The sequence below is a fragment of the Anarrhichthys ocellatus genome, unplaced genomic scaffold (assembly GCF_004355925.1).
Source record: "Anarrhichthys ocellatus isolate YVR2014 unplaced genomic scaffold, GSC_Weel_1.0 scaffold7, whole genome shotgun sequence".
NCBI classification, from domain to species: Eukaryota; Metazoa; Chordata; class Actinopteri; order Perciformes; family Anarhichadidae; genus Anarrhichthys; species Anarrhichthys ocellatus.
Genome location: NW_022280037.1, coordinates 2,846,818 through 2,873,876, shown reverse-complemented (window position 1 = coordinate 2,873,876; position 27,059 = coordinate 2,846,818). Strand labels below are relative to the sequence as shown.

Here is a 27,059-nt window from a genome sequence, read left to right as displayed (position 1 = left end):
CATAGTGCTCCCTGAAGTGTACGCTTTTCAGGTTCTGCAGTGGAATTCATCTCACCACGCTATACATCACGCTAATTTAGCGAAAGCACGCGATACATATGGCAACGCTGCAGCCGGCTGTGAGAGCACGACCCTCTAGAAAAAGCACACGGCCGGCCTTCGATTTAAACCCCTCGCTGTCTCAGAGAGTGTAGATGAAAGGTGCATCATTCACATGGAGGAATAAAGTTGTTTTCAGTCTCTTAAGCAGTTGGTGATTGACAGAGTGCAACGCGGTGGAGAGGAGTTTCTTTTTGATTGCCTTCCAGCTTTCTTTGGCCTGCTGTGCCGCTCAGGGCCCCATCCCAACCCTAAAATAACTCATCATGTAGAGAGTCTCTCTCTCTCTCTCTCTCTCTCTCTCTCTCTCTCTCTCTCTCTCTCCTCTCTCTGTCTTGCTTACCTCTCCCATCACAAGGTAACTTTGCCTCTCTTTCCAAACAAAAGATATAGCATGTGGCATGTTCATTCCACCATGTCCCCGGTGTAGCTTGAGTAGGATTGAAGGCCTCCAGTGTCGAAAGAGAATGTAAGTCATGTGGAGGGTTTGACTCAGCTGTTCACTATGACTTCTGTATGTAAATGAATTCATGAAATAACTATTCTTATAAAACACACCCTTTTTAGGTTAGTTGTTAAATCTATATTCCGGTTGCTCTTTAGGCCTTTAGTGCGAAACACATTTGATCCTCTTCTTTTGCTGCAACATGTGTGAAGCAGCTGGTAAACTATCAAGGACGTACACGTGTGAACGTTTCCTGACCTCCGAAAGCAGTACCCCAAAATATGCAAGTTCACCATCTTCACCTAATAGATACAAGCCGTCTCAGTTTGCTTTTCGTTAACCTCCCCGACACACAACAGAATGTCCACAGACGTTGGACACGATCGAGTAAGATTTGCTGTCTGCATCCAAACAAAAATCTCATCCTGAACCTCGGCAAGAAGTTGACTCAATGAGAGATATTTCCTCTTATCTACACCAGTCACATGTGCCTGTGTTTTAACGGTAGAAAAGAGAATCATTGTGCATAACAAATGAATGAATGAACTGTATTGTTTCGGTTTTAAGGGTAGTACACGGCACACAGCTAAAGGTCATGTGCGTGAGTCAAGCGCATGATGCAGTGTTTGCACCTTGACCCACTGACTCACCCGGACATCCATAGTACTGCTAAATGCATTCGTTACTGTAGATGTGATGAGGCTACATCCTGTGGAAAATGTGCAATTTTTAATCTACAGAATCTCAAAGTCAGCTGAAGTGTTGGGAGTTCTGTTTGTTGGTTTGATTCATGAAGTTTATGACGAACTTGAGTTATATCTCACAAACTAAATCATACGTTGGCCATGATTATGCAGCATTCAAATCACACAAAAACAACAACAACATTATTTTCCCAAAGGTTGAACGAAAGAGAGAGACCTAACACTGATGAGAACCATTTCCCTCTGAGCAGCGTTCTCCGTTTTACAAGAACAGGAGGAGGTTTTTTCTGGTGACTTCATTTGAGCCGGGGTTGAAATTACTGCTGCAGAGACAGCCACAGAGCCCTCCTCAGCTTTATATGTCGTGTGTGGATTTGTAGGGGTTGCGCAGTTCACAGTTCAGCGGCATAACACTCCCTGGGCAGCGCTGCAGAGAGTTATGGCCCATTAGACAAATCCTGTAATCAATACACACCCCATCATTAACATAGACGCTGGACAGCTCGCTCCCCGTTTGTCTCGCTAAACCAGGAGTGCTGCTTTCTGCACTCCAGCTGGTGTGTCTGTTTGTAGGTTGTAATTGTGTCCTGTTCAGGCCTCCTGCGCCACATGTTTTTCTAATTGCTACCATAGACGAAAGTACAGTAAAAAATGATGTACTATCAGCGTCTGGACCTCGGCCGTCCTCCTGTAGAGTTTTCTTTTTTGTTTATTCATGAGCTGTTATGATACAGACATAATGAAGAAGTAGAACAAACTTGGCCATGTGAAGCTATTTTTCAATAAAAAAATGTTCACGCTGTCATGATGCAAAAAAAAAGAAAAGAACACAAGCTCCCGCACATCTCTCGGCAGTAAGCCTGAAAAGCAAGACTTGGTTTGATTGACACTTCCAAAGCAACATTAACAGTCAGCACCCCTCTCCTTCAGTCACACACACGCTCGCCGAGGCCACAGTGTTGTTAGGGCGGCCCATAGCCCGCCATATATCACGGCACCCTCCTGCTTAAAGACCATATGGAAGTTGTTGGGACGTGATCCCTCAGGAGGATGGGGTTTGTGGCTTTTTGGCGAACACCACGTCTCACAAGAGTCAGCTTTACAAGTTGCGGGCGCACGCCCCCAGATCCAGATATCCTCCACAGAGCACCCCAGCATGTGGCTCATTAGAAGCCGAACGTGGGAGTCTGAGGGGTGCGGTGCACGGAGGCACGATGTACAGCGTGGCTAAAAGTAACATACGCAGTGTCGCGGGTCGGCAGCAGGTTAACAAAATGCCCCCCACAGAGCTGAGGTGGGTACGGAGGATTAAAAACTGGACCAAAAAGCCCACAGTGATTGAAAAATGTGCATCGATGACAGAGGCACCTTAATCTGGTGCAATATTATCCTTATAAGATTTACCACGAAGAGAAAATAAAGGATCAGTCAAACAGCGTCAGGCCTCGCTCCCTTCTGGTACTGATTAGAACAATAGAGAAGTTTCATTCTCTACTTTCGAGTTACAGTTACAGCAGTTCGGTTGTAGACGGCATGAAAGGATAGCACTGGAACTGGCAACCATGTGGAAATCACATGTTGGAAAGAGATTAACGCTCACTTGAAATGATTAGCATTGAGAGGCAATTGTATTAACTGCTCAATAGACCAATTCTTACTTCTTCAGCGGAGTGCGAGTGCGGATGAGAGGCCAATGTCTAAGCTCGTCTGTCCTCGCTGCCTGCCACAGTCCTAAACACTTGACCTGTTTCATGAGATCTGTCAGGTTCTGTGGCGACTCCTAAAAAGAGGCTCCTGCTGTCATCACAGGACGTTTACCAGACTCCGTGTTCAGTCAGGAAAGTTTTACAGTTGTCTATGGGCAGTTTTGTTGCAGCAATTCTTAGAGCCTGTTTTAACCTAAGTTGAGGCTTTAGGCTTTTCACAAACACTGCATCCACATGGTTAAACACACATTCTACCTACAGCGTTAACACCGTTATAGAGCGGTTTAGAGAGGACGTTGTGTAGGCCAACACGGAAGTTAGCGTCGCACCGGTTCCCTCGACAAAAAGCAAATGGGATTTTTCCATTGGATTTTGGATTATTGCAGAAAAATAAGCTCAACACAATTTTATGATACTCACACGTTTTGTTGATGAACACCAATTTTTTGATTTTTGAAGCTTGAATACAAGCGGTAGAAGTAAAAAGCTAATGATGGCTATAATGATCGGTTATAAACGACCTACACCGCAGTCACATGAACGCGAGTATACACAGCGAGGCTGTCGAGGCGGACTAGTCGACGTGATGGCGTTTTGTAGTCTCATTTAGCCACTTGATAGCAGCCGCCTTTTAAAGCTTTCAAATTCCCAAGACAGATCTTTACTGACTTATTTTAATGTCGTAGAACAAAACGTTATCTTAAGCTTGTGTTGACCACAGACCTTATTTCAGGCATCTAACCAAAAAATCGAATAAAAAACATAATCTTCAAGACAAGGAAACCGGAGGTGCATAAATGCGAACTCATTTCCAGGTATTAAGCTCATTCCTGTGCCACTCTATTATGACCTTCAGTAATGGCCACACTGAAACGGCCAATTATAGGTAAGTTGCTGCAACCATAATTTCTAATGCCATTTTATCTTTTACTATTATTTCCCAACTTCCCGTCTCTCAGTTACAGCGTTGAAAGGGCCTTTAGTCGAGCCTTTTGTCAAATTCTACTAAATCCTAATCTTCTGAGCGGCTCCCAGCCTCTAAATCTCATAATGGCGCATAATACGCTCGGCCTGCAGAGAGTCATTCCCAAGATTATTGCGATTATGCTTTCATTGTCAATATTATTTTCAGAAATGTCAAGTTACCCCTGGTAGCACTGTTGACCTGCGTAAAGTGAGGAGCTTTCTCTACATGTTTGAGTTATTTCAGGTATTGGTTTCAAGTTTCCCCTTGTTGAATGAAAAGACTGTAAAGACTTGATGGCTCAGAGGGAGGGGAAGGTGAATCTCTGGTGGATTGTAATGGACTGGAAACGAGCTCGAAGTTGGAAATTAGAGTCCAGTGGACGGGGTGGGGGGGGGGGGGGACGAGACGAGATTTTCCCAAGATATACACGCACATGCCAGCCTTATAACAGGTAACTGTAACCCACTAGAGAAATTATGGACAATATTTACCTCAATAAAGACCCTGGGGTTACTTTAATATATGTACAGAATTACTGTGTGATCACCTCAAGTTCAGCCAAGAACTCTGACAATAGTAATAGCTTCGTTCTATAGTTCTTGTTATGAGAAATGTGATTGTTTGGCGCCCCATTGAATGCTTTTTTGTTGAATGGATACTTGGATTAAGCATAGCCGACCTTGTTAAACTGTCTTTATGTTTCTTAACTTTGACAGGACTGGAAGAACAAAAATACACAGACCTCAAACTCACTTAAGTATGAAGTTGAAGGTATTTTTGCTAAGCTCACAGAAAGTGCTGTTTCCATATTCATCGTGTTTTATTACTGATTGGTTTGGATCAGCATGTTTGTTTGGAAGGTTCAAAGCTGCCAACTACGGTCTCCTATTTTCAGATGACTGGATCTGGACACAATCTCCCAACACTTGGCCGGTCCGTCTGTAGTCATAATTGAGGCTGAAGTGGCAATGCCAGGAATGTTTGCTGTTTTTATCCTCTTTTATATCCGATTGGATTCCCATTTTATTATTACCCTCGCAATGTAATAATTGCTGCACATATTTGCGAAATGGATGGAATGTGAGCCAATTAGTTTTAATGATCTGCCAGACAAATCTGCATGACAGCAATTACTGCGACAATGTGTTCAACAGCCCAGAGGCCGGGCCCAGAGACAACACGGACAACAGGCAGTGGCAGTGTATGCCGCGGCCACGCAAAAAACGGGCTTCATGTGGGGCACATGTCTGGCTCGGAGTCACCGACCTGTCGTCTTTATCGCCAGCACAGGGGACATGTCTGTCTGGTGTCAGTTCTGTGCCTCGCGGCTGAAAACGGGTCACACGTCACTCGGTCGAACACGTATTCCAGCGTAAGCCAGCGACATTTATTGTGTTATTTTTCTGCCCTCGCCGCTGTTTCTCTCTTCACTTCAGAGGGTTTATTTGAAGAATGCAGTTTCACACATGACGGAGTTCTTCTCCTGCAGCATAGTGTCACTGGAATCTGTGGCCTATTTGATCCACCGCTTCATCCTCAAACTTGAAGTTGAACAGACTCCGGACAAGGCGGTGGCTCCTAGCCAGCCTGTACTTTAGTTAGATGATGGATTTAACTCCTTGCCAAACAGAGCTCAGGCAATTCCTGTTTTATCCCATGATGGAAAATTCGGCTCACATACCAAGTTATACAAATCCACAACCACATTTCTCTAAATGTGTATGCTTCATCAAGAAAAAGGGGGCTACATTTTCCTCAGAGCAGTTTAAACTGAAATGCTTGAGTGAATTGGTTGGTCTAAATATAATTTGCTTCGCCATAAAGCAGAAGAGAGTGCGGATCATCTGATATATAATCCTCAATTTGTTCGTTTTTCTCAATATACTGCAGGCTTACGATGCGTAACGCAGTGGTCCTTCAATTAGCATGCATCACGATCTGAGAGAACTAAAACACAGAGCTTGGTTTGGCTTTCTTTGTGGACTGTGGAGATGAAAGTCTGACGCTCCAGTTGCTACGCAGCGCTGGCGTGTTTCCCTGTGTCACTTCAGTTCTGAGCACATGTCATCGGGAGCAGCGTTTTTTCTAGGGTCCAGTGTGCTTTCACTCAAAAGAATCACAAAGTGGCCCCAGAGTCTGAGCAGAATGGCAATAACAGGAAGCGTGCAGCAGGTAGAGCGCTGTTCGCACCCAGTGGGTCCCTTTTTGGACTGCCAGCACTCCTCACTGCCAAGAGCTGTGGCAGCGTTCCTGCCTGCGATGTGTCAGAGTCCACGGCATCTGTGTCAATAGCATTCCACAGCCCTGTTGACAAAGTGCCGCTGTGTGCTTTAGCCACCGCCGACCGGTGGCCTGATTTACTGTTTGAGGACCATGTCATAAATCCTCAAGTGCCGTCTACGACATACATTTGTGTCACAAGATCGAGAGGTTGTTTACTTTCATTTGCTCGCCGCAGGTCTTTCGGTTTCTGGAGTGTGATGCCAAGATATATATATGTGTGTGTGTGTGTGTGTGTGTGTGTGTGTGTGTGTGTGTGTGTGTGTGGGGGGGGGGGGGTGCAGAGTGACACAAATAATTTTTTCCATGACCATAAAATGACCTCAGCACCATGTATTTGCAGACTATTGATAAATATTATGCACACATTCATCTTTTAAGTACAGTAAGCCCCTTCAGATTTTGTTTGTTTTACCAAATAAAAGATACAGGCCGTTTCTCTGATAAAGTGTCAGCTATTTACAGTTGGCCTTCAGTTTTTCCCATTCGCTCATGTTTTTATGACCTCTTGCTTTTATTACCTTTTCAAGCTTCCTGTGTTACAGTGAAAGCACACGCTGGATTCTGGATCCGTGACGAAAGATATTTTTAGGAAATCACTCCGTATTGAAACGCCGACGGCGCTAAACTGAGGCATGAAACAGGAGTATAGGCTTTACCTCAGCAAGAAATTGGATAAGGACTTAATGTAAGTGATCATATACATTTCGACTAAACATGCAGTTAAAGACTCAAGAGAAAGTGAACATGACAGCCCCTCCAGGCTCTCTGCTCTATGAAAAGGACAGAAAGGGTTGAAAAGTGAAACTAATGGCCCCATGATTGAATCAATTTAAAGTGAGCCCCGATTTTGAGATCAGGGATCTACTACTACTACTACTGCTCCTTCATACAAGGGCGGCACACGCTCTAACATGACCTGCTGAAAACTTGATCTCCATCTGTGCTCTCTCTTCAGCTGACTGCCAGCCCCCCTGCCGGAACCGTGGCTCCTGCAGCCGGCCGCAGACCTGTGTGTGTCGCTCAGGCTTCCAGGGGCCCCGCTGTGAGGAGGTGACTCCAGAGCAGGTGTACATCCGCGATGGAGGCGCCCTGAGGCGCGTTCAACCGGGGACCAACCCTTTCCAGAAAGACCAACCACGGAGAAGGCCCTCGGAAAGGCAGGCCATCGACACCACCAAGGTCCAGACCCCGCGACCTGCGACCACCAGACTGCCTGTGTAAGTGAAGCAGCTGTGCTTCCCCATGTCGTCTTTTTATAGCCAGGAGGAGCCTCGTAGCTTTGCCAAATAAGGATGGGTCAAAAAAGTTAACATTAGCTTTAAATCATAGCCCGGTCACACCATTCTAGTTGGTGGACTATTAGCTGACAAGCTAAGGACTATCACACTAGCAAGCCAGGAACATGCTAGTGGTGTCAGACACAGTTTTCGTTTACTTCCCTCTTGTATTTGCTCTCATGATTGAACATTATTTAATAAAGATATATTGAAGAGGGTAAAAAAGCTCTAACAGCTAGATAGCTAGCTCGTTAATGCTCGCTTGTGATAACTGCCACTTGATTTATTTACCTCAGTAAACTTTGTGAACGTGAGTTTATGGTCTCAATCAGTAGTTTCAAGTCTTCTTCAATACAGAATGATGTTCATTAGTAAATTATGGTTCATTTAGAGTCAAATAGAAGATAGCAATCACGGCGACTCTGTCTACTTCATAAACTCTGGTCTAATGCCATGGCACAGTGGTCTACTACTGTACATTTCAGCATATATATGGATTTATTTTGGTGCATGCTTTCGAACAACTTTTTTTGTTCTAATATACAGTATTCTGTGGCTTTTTTGGCTCTCAATGATTTGTTTTAGCCACCGTTACTGTCACACAGAAAGGCTCACATAAAAATAAATTGACAAACTGCGCTATTAGAATTGCTCTAAACACTCTTGAACAAACAGTAGTTCATTAAGCTCCCGTTCAACGCTGGTTGTGTTTATCGTCGCAATAAATCAAACCAGATGAACGGGTTCATAAGTTAAATCTTTAATACACTCAAAGTAAAACAACATTTTTCTGCCATTTGCTGCCATGCTTGAAAAGGTATTAAGGTAAATCTGTGAAATGTAGGAAAATATAACATGATTTACCAGACAGGAGTATTAACCCATGCTGTTTGCTATGAAAACAGAGCTGGGAGATTATATTTTCTTTCGGCTTTCACTTTGTTCTTTGATTTATTGGAATAACTGTGACTCTAATGTATCCAACTAATAATTGCTCAGACGAAGGCCTCTTCCAGTGCGTTCAGCAAACTCTCCAAAGACTGCTAATCAGACGGGCCTAATAGTTTCTTGGCTTTTAACGTCTGACTGTTTTAGTTCCAGTCGTGTTGGAAATAACTTTTTTTGGTTTGATTAATTAATCACTTCACCATGGCTGCAGTTGCAGTATATTCTTCATCAAGGATGTTGAAAGGCGGTAATTGTTTCCGGGAAGAGTTTTGAGGGATCGTTATTGCTCACAGGTTCAGACTTATCTTGTCAAATCCCGCTCCACTTTGGATTCAGGCCCGGTGTTTTTCTAATCTACTCAAAGTTGGTTGAAGCGCCAGAATTTGTTTGGGCGCTGAGGTCATCGTTAATTTCCCTCCACCAAACCACTTAAAACATTGTCAATTACATCTGACATTCATGGTGCTCCTCGTGCTAATTGTGAGGGTCTCTAGTGTCATTTGTGCTTTTGCTGGTGTTATGGAATTACGCTGGCTGAGCCATCCACATGTGTGTGGTAGCAAAGTCTACTAAATGTTATGGCAGATGGTTCTTGAAAGAGTTTTTGTATATGTCCTCTTTCCTAAAACAATTATATCGGAGTTGTAGTAAATCTTCTAATCAACACAAGACCTTCAAGGGCTGCACAGTTGCATGCATTGTCTTTGTTCTATCTTCAGTCCACAGGACATTTTTGCGTCCTGAGTCACGGATCTGGGACAAATCAGAAAAGAAAAGAGACGAGACTGCAGGTTCAGCAGAGTCAGAGACAGACAGTGTGCCTGAGTCACACATGACTGTGTCCATCTCTCGTGTTTTTCCTGAAACTGACTAAGAGGTGCTGTTAAGTTCAATTGGAGCTATTTCCCCTCTGGTGGAGTGAAACATTTCCAAGCATGCAGCTCAGCCTAATCTAATTATTTGTTCTTGTAACCAACAGAGTTTTATGAAATCTGCAGGCCAGAATAAAAAGCTTCTGCCAGACTAGTAAAATGTCTTCCCCTTAAACGTTATTCAAAGAATTATTTGAATACTTGACTCTCTGTCGTTGGCACTTCCAGCAGGCTTTTTTGAGTGCTTCACATATGAAGCTCAGCCTTCGTGAACTGCTGCAAGTGTTTCGCATTCTCTCGGCCCAGAATGATCTTCTAGGGGTGGAGCAGTGTTCCCCCTGGAGAAGTGCTGGATGCAAGTCTTGGTTTCATATATCAGACTGAGGTTCCACTGTTTCCAAAGCCAGGGAAGCACCAGCAATGTGAGGTCACAGAGAGTGAGGTTCAGAAAGAGAGACAACGCCAGAGCCAAAGCTCAATTAAGGAGTAATAAGAGGAGCAGGGAGGACAGACGGATAGATCATGTTGGACTTGCCCCCACTAATATACTGAGGGAGCAGACACCACCCCGTACATGCAGCTCCAGTGTCCTTTAATTCTAATCTTCTGGAGAAGGTGTGAGGTACTATATATGTCTTTCTTGGAGCAGACTTCGCTTGTTATGTCAGCAGCACCCTGTTACTGACCCTGCCTGTCAAGAGGCGCCAAGAACAAGAAATAGTGGGGAGACGGAATGAGACGGACGACGAGGAGGGAACGAAAACAACGATAATCAGAGAAAACATCAATTAGAGAGAGAGAGAGAAAGTAATCTGTTCAGCTCAGCAAGGTGAAGGGATCGGGATACAGTCTGACTTCAGACAAGGAAAGTGTCCGTGGTGTCAATTTTAAGAGGATTCTCAACATTTCAGTGAAGATTATACGGAATTTGATTTTTAAATGGCCAGCACCTCAATCTAGTGTGGCTAGACACAAGGCATTGAGGTATTGAAGGTATTGAGCGACCATAAAGAGATTTTGGAGAGGTGTTTTTTACTAAACTATTCACCCAATAACCAAATAAGCAGGATATCAACATTTTCCTGTTGTCTCTGTGCTGTGGTGACAAAGTAGGTGTCAGTAACTACGTAGTAACACTGGTGATGATTTGAAAGCACGAGAGCTGGAGGTCCACCGTTTTGCCTTCCAAACAATTGCGCGGTCAAGTTGCGGTGCAGAACTCCAACTTCCATCGCATCAGACAAACTCAGTGAAGGAGGCGGCTGGCATACATTGCCATGTTCAGCGCTGCAGTCATGGTAAGCTTCACCGAGCAGCGAGAGGTGTGGTGCCATCTGCAAAGTACTGTGTGTTCCGCGTTGTGAATGACGCGAAAGACACTTTGTAATTGCATTTCAAACCACCTCCGTATGTGTTTTGGATCTGATTTGCAAATATCGCATCATGTGTTTTTTTTCCTGTCCAAAGTTTATTAAATCAATCTGGATACAATTTAATATATATATATATATATATATATAATGTTCACTTGCAGTTTTCTCAAGGCAAACCGTCGGAGACAAATCTGTCCATCGCACTCAGATGGAATTTCTCTAAAAATCTGATGATGACTGCAATGTTGTCAGTCCTGTGTGGGCACAGCTGCCTCCTGAAAAGTTATTTTAGAGAATAAACTATTTCCTGAATAGTCCTACTGAATGAATCGAGCACGTTGATGACTGACAGCCTGGAATAAAAGTCTTGTTGGGATGGACAAAACATATGAGGAGCCAGTGGGTTCCTGGGACATGGGAATACAACTCCTTACCTCTTCTTGTAATCCTGTCTCCAGTCCTCCACCTCTCCTCTGACCATTTCAACTTTGTCCCAAATGCCCCAGCTGCCTGTTCTGTTGGGTCAAACCCGTAAAAATTGAAAATAGGTACATCCTATAAGCAGCTGGCAAACAAATATCTGTTTCCTCCTCTGACCAAATGCGATTTACTGTAAACCCGCGTTTCCTGCGAGCGTTGTGCTCAGCAGCAGTGAAAGGCTTGTCGCTGTCAGCACCAGATCCTGTAGATCACAGCTAGTCTGTCAGCTCCCAGTATGAAGGTCAGGGCCAGCGGTGAACACTCTTGGCTGAGCTGGAACAGTGATAACGCACAGTGGAAGTATTCAGCACCTCCTATGAGTCCTCCATATTCACTCCACATCCCCACCGTCCCTGCTCTGACATCGGTCCTCTGCAGGAAACCGAGCAGGGCCGAGCAGGATGTGTGTGCAGTAAGCAGGTCGTCATCTCTCTCTGTTACATAACCACACTAAGGACAGCTAGCAGCAGCTACCTGGATAGCATAGCTGTACTGTGATACCGCATACATTTTTTCTGTGTGTACTAGAACTTAAACACACAGTAGATTTTACAACTAGAATGTGTTATGAAGAGAAGGAATTAGTCTAATCTTGAGCTAGAGTTTGTAGTTGGAGCACATAGGTCAAAGCCAAAGTTCCTCAGTGTGATGTCACAACTGGAAATGATAATGATATTAAGTAATAATGATTTGATAATTTGAATTTTGGGAAAAGAGAGCATTGGTATCGGATAGGTAATCGAGTCAGCAGATGAGGTATTGAATTGGAGAAGAGAGCGTTGGATTGATGGTTATCACCACTCGCTCTTTATTTGAAATGTTTCAAATTCAGGGCCAATGCCTCAATGTCTTGGTTCATTAAAGTAATTGCTCTGTGCAATTCTGCAAAGTAAGATTTGCTTCAGGGATGATTACAGATTTGGTCACACCCAGTAACATATTGCTCTGTTGAAGAAAAACAAAAACACCCAGTGACATGGAGCAGACCGACCCGTAAGAGGGTGATGCACACGGCCTTTCTCCGCATTAACTGTTATGCTTATACCCTCACTGTTTGCCTGGTGACTAATGGGGCTGGCAGCTATGTGGCCTGTTGACTCAAAGCTTTGCACACAGCCACACAGCCGTTTCTCAGAGGAAACTGTGGTCATAGTGGGAGTTCTCCATGTTAATCACCCATCACCGGTTGCTTTCACTCCCCCTCCAGGCAAAACCGCACCGCCAGCGCAAAGTCCTCCAGGTGGACTCGGCACCTGCAGAAAAATATTGTTTTACAATCATCATCGATGTTCGAGGTAGCAATTCTCACTGAAAAAAATCTGAGGTAGTGACTGTAACCAAGCTTGAATAGAATATGATCATGAAAGTTAAACGGCAGGAGTGGAAATTCACTCAACAACATTCTCATAACTCAGTTGAGGGGATCATAAATTAAAAGAGTACCACAAATCCCACAGTAGCTTTCCATCTCATAATACTCTTGATGCTTTCGTGTTTGACCCGATACGTGTGTTCGTAAGACTGAAATATATATCTTCACGTTCGGCCCGGGGAAGTTTTCCCACTGTACCACCTGGTCTGCTTTGCTACTCAAACAGGACGTGTCCAGAATCGTCCTCTTGTCTCCCCCTTTTTCGCTGCCAAAACAGAGGAGGCCTGCAGATGGGGAGTCGGGTAGAAGTAGAGAAGAGGGGCTAGAGTGCAGGCTAATTCCCACCGGTTGTGTGCGCTGCACTCTCCTGAATAGAACTCTATCTCGCTTCTAAACCAGGCATATGACAGCGTGTCTCGGGCTGTGATTTGTATCCCTGCGTTGGGAGACTGGGATTGAACTTGAACGAGGTCAGGTTTGCTGGCTTTCTGCTTCTGGATCGCAGGTCCCTGGCCCCCTGTGTACAGTATCTTCACTTGTGATATGATTGTGATAGGGCTTTCTGGAGCACGGCTGGACATCCACTGCCACAGTTTTGTAGTGTCGAGGGGGGATTATTGTGTACCTCTGTGCTACTGTGGGTCAACAGGTCAAGTGCAGACTCAGCTGTGGAGCCCACTCTGTCGTCAGGTGAACTCTCCACGTGCTACAAGAGCCGAAGAAATGGTGGATTTTGCATAACATGTGATGGAAGATTGATTCAGCATATGTTTTGTAATAAGTGTGTCTAATTGTACTGTCGATTTTTGAATGTGAGCAAGCTTAACACACAACGATATTGACCGAGCCAGGCCCGGGAAGAGTTGGTGTGTTTCTTTTCTACAAACACAGAGCCAAATGAGTCCCATGAGTGTTTGGCTTCCTGCTCGGACAGAGGGAACAAAGGACCATAGAGAACTCAGCGTGGGACAGATATGTCTTTCTCTCCCTCCATCCCAACTCTCCAAAGCCCCGTCCGAAACGCACTGTCTGGGCCACAGTGCCAGCAGGCTCGGCATCTGTGGCCAAAAGCTTCTCATCTGGCCGGACTGTGCAAACGCAGCTGTCGGAGGGACAAATACTGTACGGCAGTCAGAAGAAGAGGGGCATCTATCCCCGAATGCACTCCAGCTCCGGAGCTGGAGGCAGATGGAGAGAGCATCAATCAGGCTCATCTCCAAGATATGGGGCACGGTGTTGAAAGCACGAATAAGCAAGCAGTACGGAACCACCTAATCCAGTCAGATGTCAGCATGTATGGTTAATGTGGGGTCGAGCGGTGGAGGGGACACATCACACACTCGTGAATTTCTTCTTTCATATCCAGACGTCAAAACTCAACTTGGCGTTGGCCTTCTGGTAAAGTTTTTATTGCTTTTTAAACCAATGTTGCAGACCAGTACAAAGATGGGAAAACCCTCTTTGGCTTTATTATCAGAGCATTCTGACATGTGACACTGACCAGCGTACAGGCATAGCCTCAGTCAGCACTATTTAATGGCTCTTCCTGCTGACCTGTCTTGTGGCATTTTAATAAGTGAATGATCAGAGCAACTACAATAAACTGCAGAGTATTGAATAGCCTCTCAGCTCACCATGTCTCCAGGCATTTTGATTCTGGCTCCTGAACCACAGCCACCACACTGCTTTTGCTTCCATCCAGAATCAGGCTCTTTCTGGATTTCTTCGAGCTTGAAAAGCCCACATTATAAATGCTGAGGTGAAAACAGACAGGTTGGCACTGCTGCTGGCCCCCTGGAGATGTAAAATAAACTGTTTATTTCACAGCTTTTGGCCTGTGATTGAGTAGACGGCAGTAGTCGTATGTTTTGATCACGTCGTGTCTGAAAAAACCTCAATGAGGTCAAATTCACAGAAAATCTGTTTCCCTGCAGGCGGTAAGGGAAGTGAAAGGTATGAAAATTAAGTGGAACTTGACCTCTTCATTTGTCTGTGAAGCTCTTGGTCCAAATAATAGTCTTTGCTCGATACATTTTTTAAGAAACTTTGCTGCTTTCAAATCTGCAATAGGCCCAGTTGTTGCTCTATTATAAGCCTCATCCCCTGGGGCGAGAAAAAAAAAAGCTTTCTGAATCAATCCAACCCCACTGTAATTCATTTCACCCAGGCTCTGGCTGCTACTAGCGGGATTCCTGGAAGGCCGTCCAGACAGAGAGAACATTATTTAATCCAGCCTCGGTGGCTGGTGCGATAAGCCCTCAGACACACCCAGATTTTCACAAGGGGAAATATTCTGCCGGGACCCACAATTATCCAAGTCATAATGACTGGAGATGTTATCAAAGAGAGACTTGGGCCTTAATTGCTCACTGATGTTTGGCTGCATTCGGCTACGTATATATATGAGAAGAACATGTCCTTGTTTCGGGAGAAAAGGGGCTTATCGGTAAAGCACTGCACATGTTTCTGTGACGAGGTATTTTCCTGTTATTCCTGGTTCATGGTGTAAGACGCATTGGACTACTGGCAATGTTGAGTCACATTTCCATGGAGCAGTAATTCAAAATGTCATCACTTGTATTTTTCGTGTATTCCGACAACAATACGCCAAGCAGTAATTATTCATTCGTTATTTACGTTGTCAGGAATGAAATATGTTTTTGATTTATTTATTCATTGCTGCTCTAGAATGTCTATCTCTCTTCTGTGTGATCGTAGTTTGGTCTGAGCACATCTATGTGCCCCAGTAGATATTCTAGGCACATTGATCTTTTTTTATCCTAATGCAAGCTCTTTAAAGAAATTGTTGAAAATTTAGGGAAATCTGCTTATTTGCTTGGTATAAATCTTCTCTTTTAACTCTGCAAGAAAGAAGTGAGAAATGTCTTCACTATTCCTTTCAAACAACTTCAGGAGTTTTCCAGTGATGCGAAGTTGATGTGCAAGCTTCGCGATTATCTTGCTAATAAACAAGTTGCGAGAGTAGCCAGCGGAGGTTAAAACATTTACTCACTGAGATTAAGCATTCACGAAAAGCTGTAATTGTTGGGCGACTTTAATACGACGGAGGCTGGTGTTGAGTTATTTTTGAATTCACAACATACACAAACTTCACCACCGTGCCATTGCATGACCTTGTTGCTGTGAAGAACACACAACAACAGCGTAATGAAAATGCCCTCGGGGTTGGAGAATATGTTTATTGGTGCATGCTGAGTGGTTCAAACCTCAGGGTTTTATTGAAAGAAATACACAGAGACCTCAGCGGCGAATGGTGAGTGGATGAGGGCGTTCTGCATGAAGCCTGAGGAATGAGACGTGTGACCACAGTGGGGTTTGACCACTGGTGGTACAGATGGTTTGGTGCACTGACTGGGTGCAGGATTGATTCTTTCTCAGCCCGCAGAGACTTCTTTCACCTCCTAAAATACACCAAGGCTGTTAAAACAGACCAAATTTTGAATTCAACTTTTTCCTTCGTTGCCGGTGGGCCGTCACAGCCAGATCAAACATGGGGAAAAAATCTCTGTCCTCTCAAAGTAAGAAAGAAATTGACTTAAAATATCCAATTAGTAATTTAATTTCTTGTAAAATATCAGATATAAAAGTCAAATCAAAGCCAAAATCAAATTCTATAGCGAACAAGTCATACTTGGAACGTTAAAGTTAATGTCTTGGACGTCACAGAGATTCATAACACTTTTGGGCTTTGGATAGCAAAACATGAACAAGAGTCAAGTGGGTATGTCTTTGCTAATGTTCTTGAATAACACCTCCTGGGACTAGTTTCAACAGTCTGCACTCTCCTTCCTTGTCTGTAGGCTTTAGTCTGGGAAATGTGGATCACCATCTGTTGTTGAGTTTTATGCCGAAAAAACGTCTCTCTTTTGACGCATTTAAAATCCAGAGCATAACGATGTATATAATCCCCGTCCAGTGCACGGCGTTTCACAGTTTTAATAGTGAAACACGTCTGAAAAATTTCGTATTTTTGGAAAGTCTTTGGGCTGCATGGTTATTCTTAATCCCTTAACTGCTTTGCCACTTGATAGGGAACACTTAAAATGAATTGGGAGAGTGCCAATATGCTTTGCTGCATCCAAAAACGGTCCGTACCCCTCACACAGGGCTCTGTTTCGCTCACAGGCCTCTCTCTCTCTGACTAGCCAAGTGCAGTTTGCAAATACACTCGTAAATCTCCTCTTCCTTTGTTGCCAACAGTGTTTGCAGCGGTTGAGCAGCACAACATTTTCATTGTTTCAGCTGCTGTTTACATACTTCCTTTCTTTCAAGTTCTGCCGTTCCCACTAGTGAGACCGATGATCTTTATGTTCTAGCGCAAGCTTTGAAATGAACAATAGTCGTTAATGCTTTCTGTGAACGAGACCAATGTGTGTAAACTCTCATTTACTTTCCCATTTAACAAGTAGCCTTTTAAATTGCCCTAATTATGTGTGGTTCTTATGTAATAGGGGCTTTTGGCTGACGCTCCATGTTGGAAAGAGGTAAATGGAACCATTAAACATTTTGTTTAAATAAAGAGAATAATGACTCGATTTTCCGCAGCAGGATAGAGCGACTCTTGTGTCGATCGGTTCAAAAACCTGCTGATGGTTCGCCACTTGTCACTCTGAAGGTCACGTTCAGTCCAACACAGAGAGGAGTGAGACGGGACAAAGTGACAATGCTGGGAGCTATCGGGTTGTGCCGTGTGACCCAGACTGGGACGCTCATGCCAGACACCTCTGCCTGCTGTCAGGCTGTCTTGTTTAGACAGTCTGTTCATAGCCAAATGGCTACATCCAACAACCAGACGAGCTCCTCATATCGAGCCTATTTTCTGCATTAGCTGCCGTAAGCCAGCAATCCGGGCCATTAGATGCGGGTTCGGACTTTGGTATTCTCAAACAAATCAAAATGAAAAACGAGCTTTGCCAAGGTAGACTTGTGCTGAGCTTCGAGTGCTGAGAGGCCCGGTGAAAAACCATTTAATTTCACAATCCTTTCCAACCTACTTGGCATCCTAAGCCCAGAAGAACCAGGCTCTCTGTCTGCAATGCATTAACTGACAAATCCGCTTTAATTCTTGTGGAGATTTATAGAGAGAGAGAAGGTAATGAAAGCACCTCGGAGACTGAGCTGTTGGTGAATGAATCAGCTGTGGGCCATACGTTACTACGTAGCGCTTCATATAAACACTGTTCTGGGTTACGGAGATGGTTGGAGATGTAAACAATTCCTGAGGATCTGGGCCACTGGGCGTGTGTGTGAATCTTTTAGGTGAACAGGATCATCAGATAAATCCACAATTTCTTTGTCTATATAAGAAAGAAGACAGTCACCACGGGGATGATGGGAAGTGGTGTTTTCATAGCCCCAGTGGCAGTGTAGTTCAGCATCAGCAGAAGCCCAGAGATCAGAGGGTTTGTAGCCTTTTTGACTGTCCTCCAGCTCTTGGTCCTGGCTTGACTGTTTGTGCTCCTCTCCAGGAGGACGGCTGGGACCGCCACGATGCTGCCTGTCATGCCTTCATGAGCGTGAATATTCATGTCGTATTGCCGCGATGACTTCAAACATTCGTAGCAACTGAGTGCCAAATAATACTTTTGCGAAACACATTGGACGCTTTACAGTGTGGACTCTTGGCCCTTGCTGTGATTTGTAATTTACTCAAATGTGATGAGGTTTGGTTCTAACTGCTTTCCGTACGTGAGTGATGATGAGTGGAGGTGGACAGCGCCAATGGTTTTATGGTTATAGTTGGAGGCCTCCACTGCTATCAGACACAAACGCTTTGATCGAGTGTTTGGACTGAGACTAATCGGTGTAAAAGAACTGATTGCTTCTCTTTGAATGTAATCATTGAGCACATGTTCTGAACATGAAATAATACATGTCGTGTACTAGACCCAGTTAAGCATCACATCGTATGCAAGTGAATCTCCCTAATGTAATCAAAGTCTCTAAATGTCTTGGCCTCATGATTGCAACATGTGTTCATAATGATTTTTATTTGGCCATTTCTAATTTAAGTAATTGTTCAACATTTTGGACATTTCGAGAGATAGATCTGAAATTTCATAAATTCAATATATTTCTCCAATAATTTATTTTATTTGCCTCAATTCTGTCTTTGCACCATATGCTCATTCAGCAGATCTCTTATCATCGCCGTCAATGACTTAATTCAAACTATATGGCCATCATTTGATACCCAAAACACTTTCCCCATCCGATGTTGAAACCACGTTCCATGTAAGTCTTGGCAGAGGTCTTCAAAATTGCTTTCAAGTCGCCCAGAACAAGGTGGGGGAATGGTTGCTGCTTGGATCGCGGAGGCCTTGAAGTTCCTAATGATCACATCAAAGGTGCAGAGTGAGTGGCTTGCCCTCACCGCCCCCTGATCTGCAGGCAGGGAGAGCAGCGGTGAGCTCATGATGAGGAGGAAGTCACTTTGCCATTGACAGTGAGAGAGGCAGAAAGAGCAACATCTGGCTAGGGCTATAGGAAGTGAAGCAGGATATGCTTGCCGGCCAGGTGTGGCTGTTAGTGATGGAAAAACCCGATCATCTGGAGTGGACGGTGTAGCTGGGGTTAGCCACCTCCTGTAAGTCCTTACCACCTTCACACCAGCACCTCTTGTTTCCCTGTGTCACATCCTGTCCCCGGGACCCGCCCTGGAGATTCAGGATCTGGGTCAGCAGATGTCAGCTATAGTTGCTGCCTGTTTTCTTTTGAAAAGATGACGTGAGAGACTACTATCAAATGTTTGTCTCTCCTTTTTCCCCTTTTCATGTGGACTATGGTTTGTGAGTAAAGGGACATGCATAGGCCTGTGCTATATCCGGCACAGCTGGGAGAGGGTGTGTGTGTGTGTGTGTGTGTGTGTGTGTGTGTGTACACGTATTCATTTTTGTGCAGCGTGCACACGTGTGTTTATTTGCCCGATTATCGTTGTGCGTCTGCTCGACAGAGCTGATTTAGTGTGCAAATACGTGGTGTGTGGCTAAAAACTACATGTAATACATGTTAATGCATGGTTTATATCCTCATTTGAGGATTTGATTACAGCCTCAACCTTACAGGGCCACAGGTGTGCTTTGTAGAACTGTTCCTCTGATCTCCCCGACACGGTTCATCTTTGTCTTGCTCTGCTGACTGTCTGTCTGGGCAGATCAGTGGGATCCAGATGTCTTCTGCAGGGTTGAATCCCAGCACTCCCCAAGCTTTCTTACGCCCCCGGAGCCAAGGTAGGCCCGTCTGCCTGTCTGTCTGAGAGGCACGCGCCTCCCCCAGGTCGCTCACATGAGCTCAGCTTCCAGGACGTGCAACACAGGCTAGGTTAATTGACCCAAATCAATTAACCTAGGCCTGGAAAAGCTTTGTTTTTTTCGACCCTAGTTTTAATACTTCCTCCAGCCCGGTGCAACACTCAGGATGTTATTCCCTGGTCGGGCCACAGTCAGACAGAACAGGGAGTTCATAATCTAGTCAAGCAGACACAGTGGGTGATGGACAGGTTTTGTAGTTTAATCACACATAGACACACAAACAAACTGCAACCTGTGAGTCGTATTCCCTTTGGTTGCCTGAGCCTTTATTTGTTAATCAGTGATGAAAAATCTTCTCTTGCAAAATGTCTTCAACGTTAAACAGAATATTTTCATTAATTAGGGAGGGTGACGGCTCTGTGACTTAACAGCCGATGTTAGTTGAGAAACCCTGTGTGCTTAAAAAATGATACGGTATTATTAATATGACTAAAACAAAATGACTTCCAAATCATTGTCTCATCTATAAAATCAATTAGGCAAAGCTTTGACCTAAGACAGCAGGAATATTATTTTCTACTGGACACACTTAAATGGATTTCACAGTGATGCACCTACGTTGCTGATGGGTGTTTCTTAGCGAGTGTATGTATATGTGTGGGATATTAGCGTCATATGTTTATGGTCTTGTGATGATGTGAATGACAGGACCCAAGTGAGACGGGGACCCCCTGACTCCTCCCCTCAGCAGACTGGAACCTCCCGCACTGTGAAACGTTATCCATCATCCTCCGGGCCTATAACGTCCAACGCTCTACCTAATGGCAACGGCCGCGCTAACGGCCACGGCAGTGAACGCAGGAGCTGGCAAGGACACAGAAATGGGCATCGCAACACTCACAGGCCTAGCAGCGACAGCCAGCTGCCCAGGCAGTTCAACAATGCATTATCCCCAGCAGGTAAGAAGAACAAAAACATGTCTATTACACTGTGAAATGAACATCACAAAACTTGTATTTGCCCTCACTTTACATGCATACTTAACTTTTCTGATCTCCCTACCCATGTCAAAGCAAACACGATCATTCTGGCTCCATTAACAGAGGCTAGCTTACACACGTACACATGTATGGTGTCATCGTTGAATGGAACATTACCCACAAGAAAGGAAATTGGCAGTGCCCCAGGCTGCACTTCCCACCCCACCCCCCTTCTGTGGTCTGCATCACGCCAGACAGACAGACGTTTGATAGAAAAGCTGCATACAGTGTGTGAGCATGTGTGTGTGAGTGTGTGTGTGTGTGTGTGTGTGTGGATGCTTTGATATGTTTGGGAATCTGCCCTGTCACCTCTCTGACATGACAAGCGCTGAACCCTGGCGCCTCTACCCACAACAAAAATAAATGTGATCCTGTCTCTCCTAATTCTTTATTCTCCCTTCACTACTTCATCTTGCTCCGAGCCGACATCCAGCATGCAGCATCCAACAGCTGTCTGCTGTTCAAGCTTGTTTTTAGCCGTGTACCACAGCAACGGCTGTTGAACGGCTTCCCAACATTGCACAATGTTAACTTGCACTCAAGCTCTCTTTGTCTCCTTCATACATACACACATCCAAAACACCTTCCCCTAAAGATAAAGGGCTTTGGAGGTTGGCCCGATACTTAATAGTATTCTTTCCCCTCATTTGCTGGCCTGTGGCACGTCGCTCATTCAGCTGCCCAGCCGTCAGCACACACCCTCGCACACTTATAAACCTCCCTTTCGCCCAGACTGGGAGTGTGTCACAGTGAGGCTGAAGGAGGAAGGATGCAGCTCGTCTCCAGCCTGTCTCTGCCGCTGCTCTTCCTCACCCAGGTGTGTGTGTGTCTTCCAGGGGCCAACCTCACCTCCAACTTGGACCGCATTAAGATCGTCTTCACGCCCATGCTGTGCCGCCGGGTGTGCAGCGGTGGGCACTGCTACAACAGCTGTGAGAAGGGGGACGTCACCACGGTCTACAGCGAGAACTCGCAGCAGCAGCAGCAGCAGCAGCCGCCAAAGAACCAGGGCTTCCGACTCTGTGAGTGTCAACTCTTGGGCCTCTGATTGCCATTAACCCCTATCTTTCTTGTCTGCTTGTCATCCATCGTCTTCTCTTCTCCCCTCTGTCACTGCCTCACTTGCTCGCTTTTTGATTCTCACACACTTCCCTTGTGTCTCCATCCGACTGTCTCGTTCTTTTTTTTTATGGGGTGAGCTTGACAAAAATGGGTTCCCAGTGGCATGCTGTCTGTTCTGAATACCGACCTCAAAGTGGAGGCAGAGTGGTGGAGATTAAAGCTGAGAGCTGCGTTACAAACTCTCACTGTCAAAGAGAAAGAGAGGGGAAAGTGGGAGAGATGGGGGTAGACCAGATTAAAAGCGAGCCCCGTAATAGGGGGCTAATCTCCCCCTCGCACACACACACACACACACACACACACACACACACACACACACACACACGTGGAGCTGGTGGTCCCACGCTCCCAACACTTAGCCCCATCTCTTTGCGGTTTACACCTCGCGGTTGGCCCTGTCGTTAACCATTTTACGTGCTCCCTGGGAGAGCAGGAGCGAATGAAAGAGGAGAAAGAGAGGCAGAAAGAGAGAAAGAGTAGCCGCATGAACAGGATTTTATAGGGATTACATTAAACCTTCCATTTATCCGGGGGGGCTTTGCTCCAAATTCACACAGGAGTGTCCATGGGAAGGGAAGGGTCGGTCAATGCCAATGGTAGGGTCGTACCCCGGCATGTTTCTTAGTTTTCTCATCAGTTTTAAGGGTCTAGCTAAGGCTCAAAATGATGACTACTTGTGAATTAGAGGGTGCACATACCGCACACATACAAGTCCTCTCATTCCCCTTAAATGCAAACTCAAACAGACAGACAAACATGCAACCAACCTGCACTTAAGTGCACTAGACCTAGCTGACTTTTGGATTTATAAACAGGTTGATATTGCAGATTTATGTGCCCATTAATGGGGTTTTAGAACATGGAGTAGATATTCCAAACACTTCAGCGTCCTGGCAGAGGCCTCCCCCCACGATTACATTCCTGGCACCTCCACGTCTTCCTGAGCAGCGGGTTTGTTTTAATGCCCCAATTTCACTCTCTAGAAATCTCCCTTCATTATGCAAACGCGTGCGTTAAAGAGTGCATTAAAAAGAGATTGCTTTCCATTAAGGCTAGCATCCTGTTATTGCTCGGGCGTGCGTATTCGTCGAGGAATGTCAAGTGGACAGCAAACAGTTGTCTCATGCTGTTGTTATGTTCGCTACGCGATGCAGTAAAATCTGTCTGGATAATTACAACAGGCTCCCTTGATACGCACCCCGTGTACAACGCTTACTTTAAAGCCTGATATTAGATTTGGTAGAAGTCTGTTTATTGAGTGAGAAGTGTGTGTGTGTCTTTTTGCTTGTTAGAGGTTGTTAAATGGACAGACACATAGGCAGACAGGGAGCCCGGTATGCAGAGTCGACAGTAGTCTAAGAATAGTTCCTGCCCCATGCCGGTGTGGGACTGGCCTCATAGACCAGTCGAGGCCTGCATCCCACATTGAGAGGATTTAATAGCCTGCTTGAACTGATCATTTAGCCAGCATGTCTAATCACTGGAGGACTTCCTGTGTGTTTGGACACCAACTCCAGACCTCTCTTTCTGTCTGTTTTTTAATGTTTTTTTTCTCACATTGCTTCTTCCTTATTCTCTCTCTCTCTCTCTCTCTCTCTCTCTCTCTCTCTCTCTCTCGCTCTCTCTCTGTCTCCATCTTCTCTGTTTTCAATCTGTTCCATCTTCCCTCCTTCAGTCTCATTCTTGTTGATGCTATGAGCCAGGGAGCTCTCTCCGTTCCCTATTTACACTCTGTTAAAGTGTTACTGTCTGTCTCAGTGAGACAGAGAGGATGCAGTTCACTGCGTGTATCCATCAGCAGCGCCGTCTTTCATCTCATATGGGTGGGCCGTCCGTATGTCCAGCTGCCTTGCAAAGTAGTCCTGTTTGTGGTGCTGCTGAGCCAGAAAGGTGCAGTGCTTCACTTTTTTCATCCTTCATCCGACCATCCAAGATTTTCCTTTTTCTTATTTGTCTCGGTTGGATATATTTTTTTCCTCCTTTTGATAGTCTTTGATGTTTTGAGTTAGGGGAGGTCGGATCAGAGCGAATCTGTAGAAGGGAGCAGGCTGGGCTGGCACACGTCCTGTATGCCAAAAGATAAGGCCAGTGAAAGCAGTGCTGTCAAACACCATCTGGCCAGTGCTGTACTTTTCTCTCTTTCTCTCCCCATGGTAAATTGCAAAACTATAAATCGAACTGTAGACTGAGCATGTTTTGGATTCAATTTACTTATATTTCTAAGAGCCAGTTGCCCTTCTTGGAAATTTTGTCCAAGATATGATAGTTTGGGAAATTCATGTTGTTTTCCTGCTGCCGGCCAAGCAAGTTTTTCATACAGATTATTACAGGATGAGTCATCACTCATCACCATGCACAGGAGTTACTGATGCGAGGCAAAACATGCCAATGAAGGAGGTGCAGCAGGAGGCACTCAGGACGAAGTTGAAAACAACATTAAAATGTGCAGACAAAGCCTGTCCACATGAAGCCTCAGCACATGCCCTTCCTATTAGAAATACCCTTTCTGTTTCCTATTACTAGATCCTTGTGCACGAGGATCCATAAATCTGTGTAATTAAATGTGGCGTGTTGTGTATGCTAACGAATCTTTCACTTAATCTTTTTCTCTTTACCTCTGAATCACCCGCCCCTGTGTTTGTCTCTCCGTCCTCTCTGCAGTCTTCTGTCAGATACCCTGTCTTAATGGAGGCCGATGCATCGGCAGGAACCTGTGCTGGTGTCCATCAAACTCAACAGGGAAGTTCTGTCACCTGCCAGCCCCACCTCCTGCCAGACCCACCCCTCACAGCCACAAGGATGCCAGCCACCAGGGACCAAAAGCTCCCCTCCACTCCATGTACACTCTACCACTGTCCAATCAGCAAGGTAATCCCCCACCGCTGTGGCCAATGGGAGGACAGCCATTGGCCTCCCACTGGCTTCTTTTAAGGCTTCTTTTTTAAATGCTGGTGTGATAGGGTCTTTTATCTGTTTTCATTTTATTTATTTTTTAATGCATAAAGACTACTATTTTTAACACTCTGCCATTGCACGCCAGCAGTGGAGGTCAGACTCTATTTTGAGCAGAATAAGTAATGGATGACTTAGTGGAAGCCGCAACATTGTCCATACAATGCTGCTTTTATCAAACAGATGTGATTATTAGAAACAGAGCAAGGCCACATCATGAAGTGATGAGACTGAAATCAGATTAACTCACGTTCCTCTTCTCCTGATTTCCAATTTCCTCATTGCGTCTCACTCAGCATCTCGCTTTAACAGTAACTAGCAGAGGCTTTAGTTTAGATTGTTTTAAATTCCCCTCAGAAATCTTCTGTCTTCCCTTTTGAATTGAAATGAATCGTGATAATTGAATGACATGAGTCCAATGTCTGGATTGTCATGTCACAACAAAGAAATGATCCTTCATGTCCGTATGCTTTATATAACCACTCAGTTTCACGTACAGGGCTCTTGATAACGTCTCCGTCTTCTCCTCGGTCTGTCCTTGTCATCTGTCTGTGTGACTATATGATTCATGAGTGTGGCTCAGGATTCTGGGAAAAAACTGGCACTCCCTGAAGATAGATTCTTCCCTTCTGAGAGGAGGACAAAAGAGCTCATTCTCCACATGTCAACATCTTCTCTGTTCCTCAACAAATCTGTTTTTGGTCTTTAAGATGATTTGATTTGAACCAAAGACTTAAAAAGTCTTTGTGTTGTTGTTGTTGTTTGGTTGTATCTTAATACTGTCTTCATTGCCGGGAATTCCCCATGTGGAGCAAGCTAAGTGTGGGTTGAACAACTCTGTGCAGGATGTTAGCCGATAGATCGCAGACCGCAGCGTGTATATACAGCTTTTATCCCTTGGCTGAGGATGCTTCCACTTACATTATCCAAAAATTGTAACTATAAACGAGGGATACTCAACTTGCTTTGGCTGGGGGCCACTTTTGCAAAATGCCAGGAGGCCAGGGGCCAGTTAAAAAACATACATTCAGTACTTAGCCCCTACCTCTGTGGCGAGGCCGTAAATTGAGTGTCACTGCTATAAATGATCCTCTACATTGTATAAACTGTGGGTCTCTTCTTCTCCAGTGTCTCTCCACCCATCCTTGGTGAACGTCCACATTCAGCACCCTCCAGATGCTGAAGTCCAGATCCACCAAGTAGCTCGGGTCCAGCCAGGACAGAGACCGGCCACCGCAGATGGGGCTCACTCTGTCCAGCAGCGCTCTCAGCCTGGGAACGGACATGAACCCACCAACGACCATAGCAGCAGGCAACCACACACCAGTGGGAACGCGAATAACCATGCCAGAACGCACACCCATCAGAACGGACAAGTTGGGAGATGCTTTCAAGAGACAGTTGATGGACAGGTATTGTGTTAAGTCATTAAAACACCCTATGCACACTGTCATCACTCGCTGACTTAAGCCACCTGGTGTGTCCTAGCCCAACGTAGGTTTTGACAACAGCGACTGAAATTGTTGTTTTACCACAGTCACGCTCCCATCCCGTCACTTTCTCTGATTGCTGCTGTCTCAAACAGGAAGTGGGCCTGTAGCTATGATTTAAGTCATGTCCAGGATTTATGAGCTCCGACCACACATGTCATCTCATGTTCCACCGGTTCCCCAACAAAGGCATGTTATGAGTTAGGATGTGTTCGGAGGACAAAGGTTGAGCTTAGATATTTCAGCCCATGTGGTCCTCTTTGTGCCTCAAATCGTGTCGATGTGGGCCACAGCACATGGCCTTCAGTCATGGTGTGTATGGTACCATGCATACAGTATGACATGCACCACAGATTTACTAGAGGTTGCATGGTCGGGATAATGTACGAATGTCACAACAGACATTCGTCAAAGGGAAGAGGAAGTTAGGAAAGGGAAGTACTTAAGTGGCAGTGCGTGAGTTTGGCTAATCTGAGGCTTAATACAGCATATGTTTGCTTGGCTGTAATGTTTGACTCATAGTCTTTTGCTTTGCAGTTGAAACAACACAAGGATCTGCAGTGCAAGAGTTGTTTTTGCCAGCATTATTCCTTGAACAAGTTTGTTTGTGCTGATCTGCAGCTCCCATTTTCTCTACTCTGGTTTCATAGAGAGCTTT

General features: G+C 45.0%; 1 protein-coding gene across 1 annotated transcript in view; it reads left to right on the top strand.

Annotated features, from left to right (window-relative positions):
- LOC116383303 (latent-transforming growth factor beta-binding protein 2) overlaps nucleotides 1-27,059 on the top strand; it is a 74,390-nt gene that overhangs the window by 6,683 nt on the left and 40,648 nt on the right. Inside the window, exons 3-7 of the mRNA XM_031847027.1 lie at nucleotides 7,160-7,421; nucleotides 20,506-20,756; nucleotides 21,674-21,859; nucleotides 24,621-24,827; nucleotides 26,040-26,323. Coding sequence (XP_031702887.1) covers nucleotides 7,160-7,421; nucleotides 20,506-20,756; nucleotides 21,674-21,859; nucleotides 24,621-24,827; nucleotides 26,040-26,323 — 1,190 coding nt within the window. The remainder of the gene's footprint in view (nucleotides 1-7,159; nucleotides 7,422-20,505; nucleotides 20,757-21,673; nucleotides 21,860-24,620; nucleotides 24,828-26,039; nucleotides 26,324-27,059) is intronic.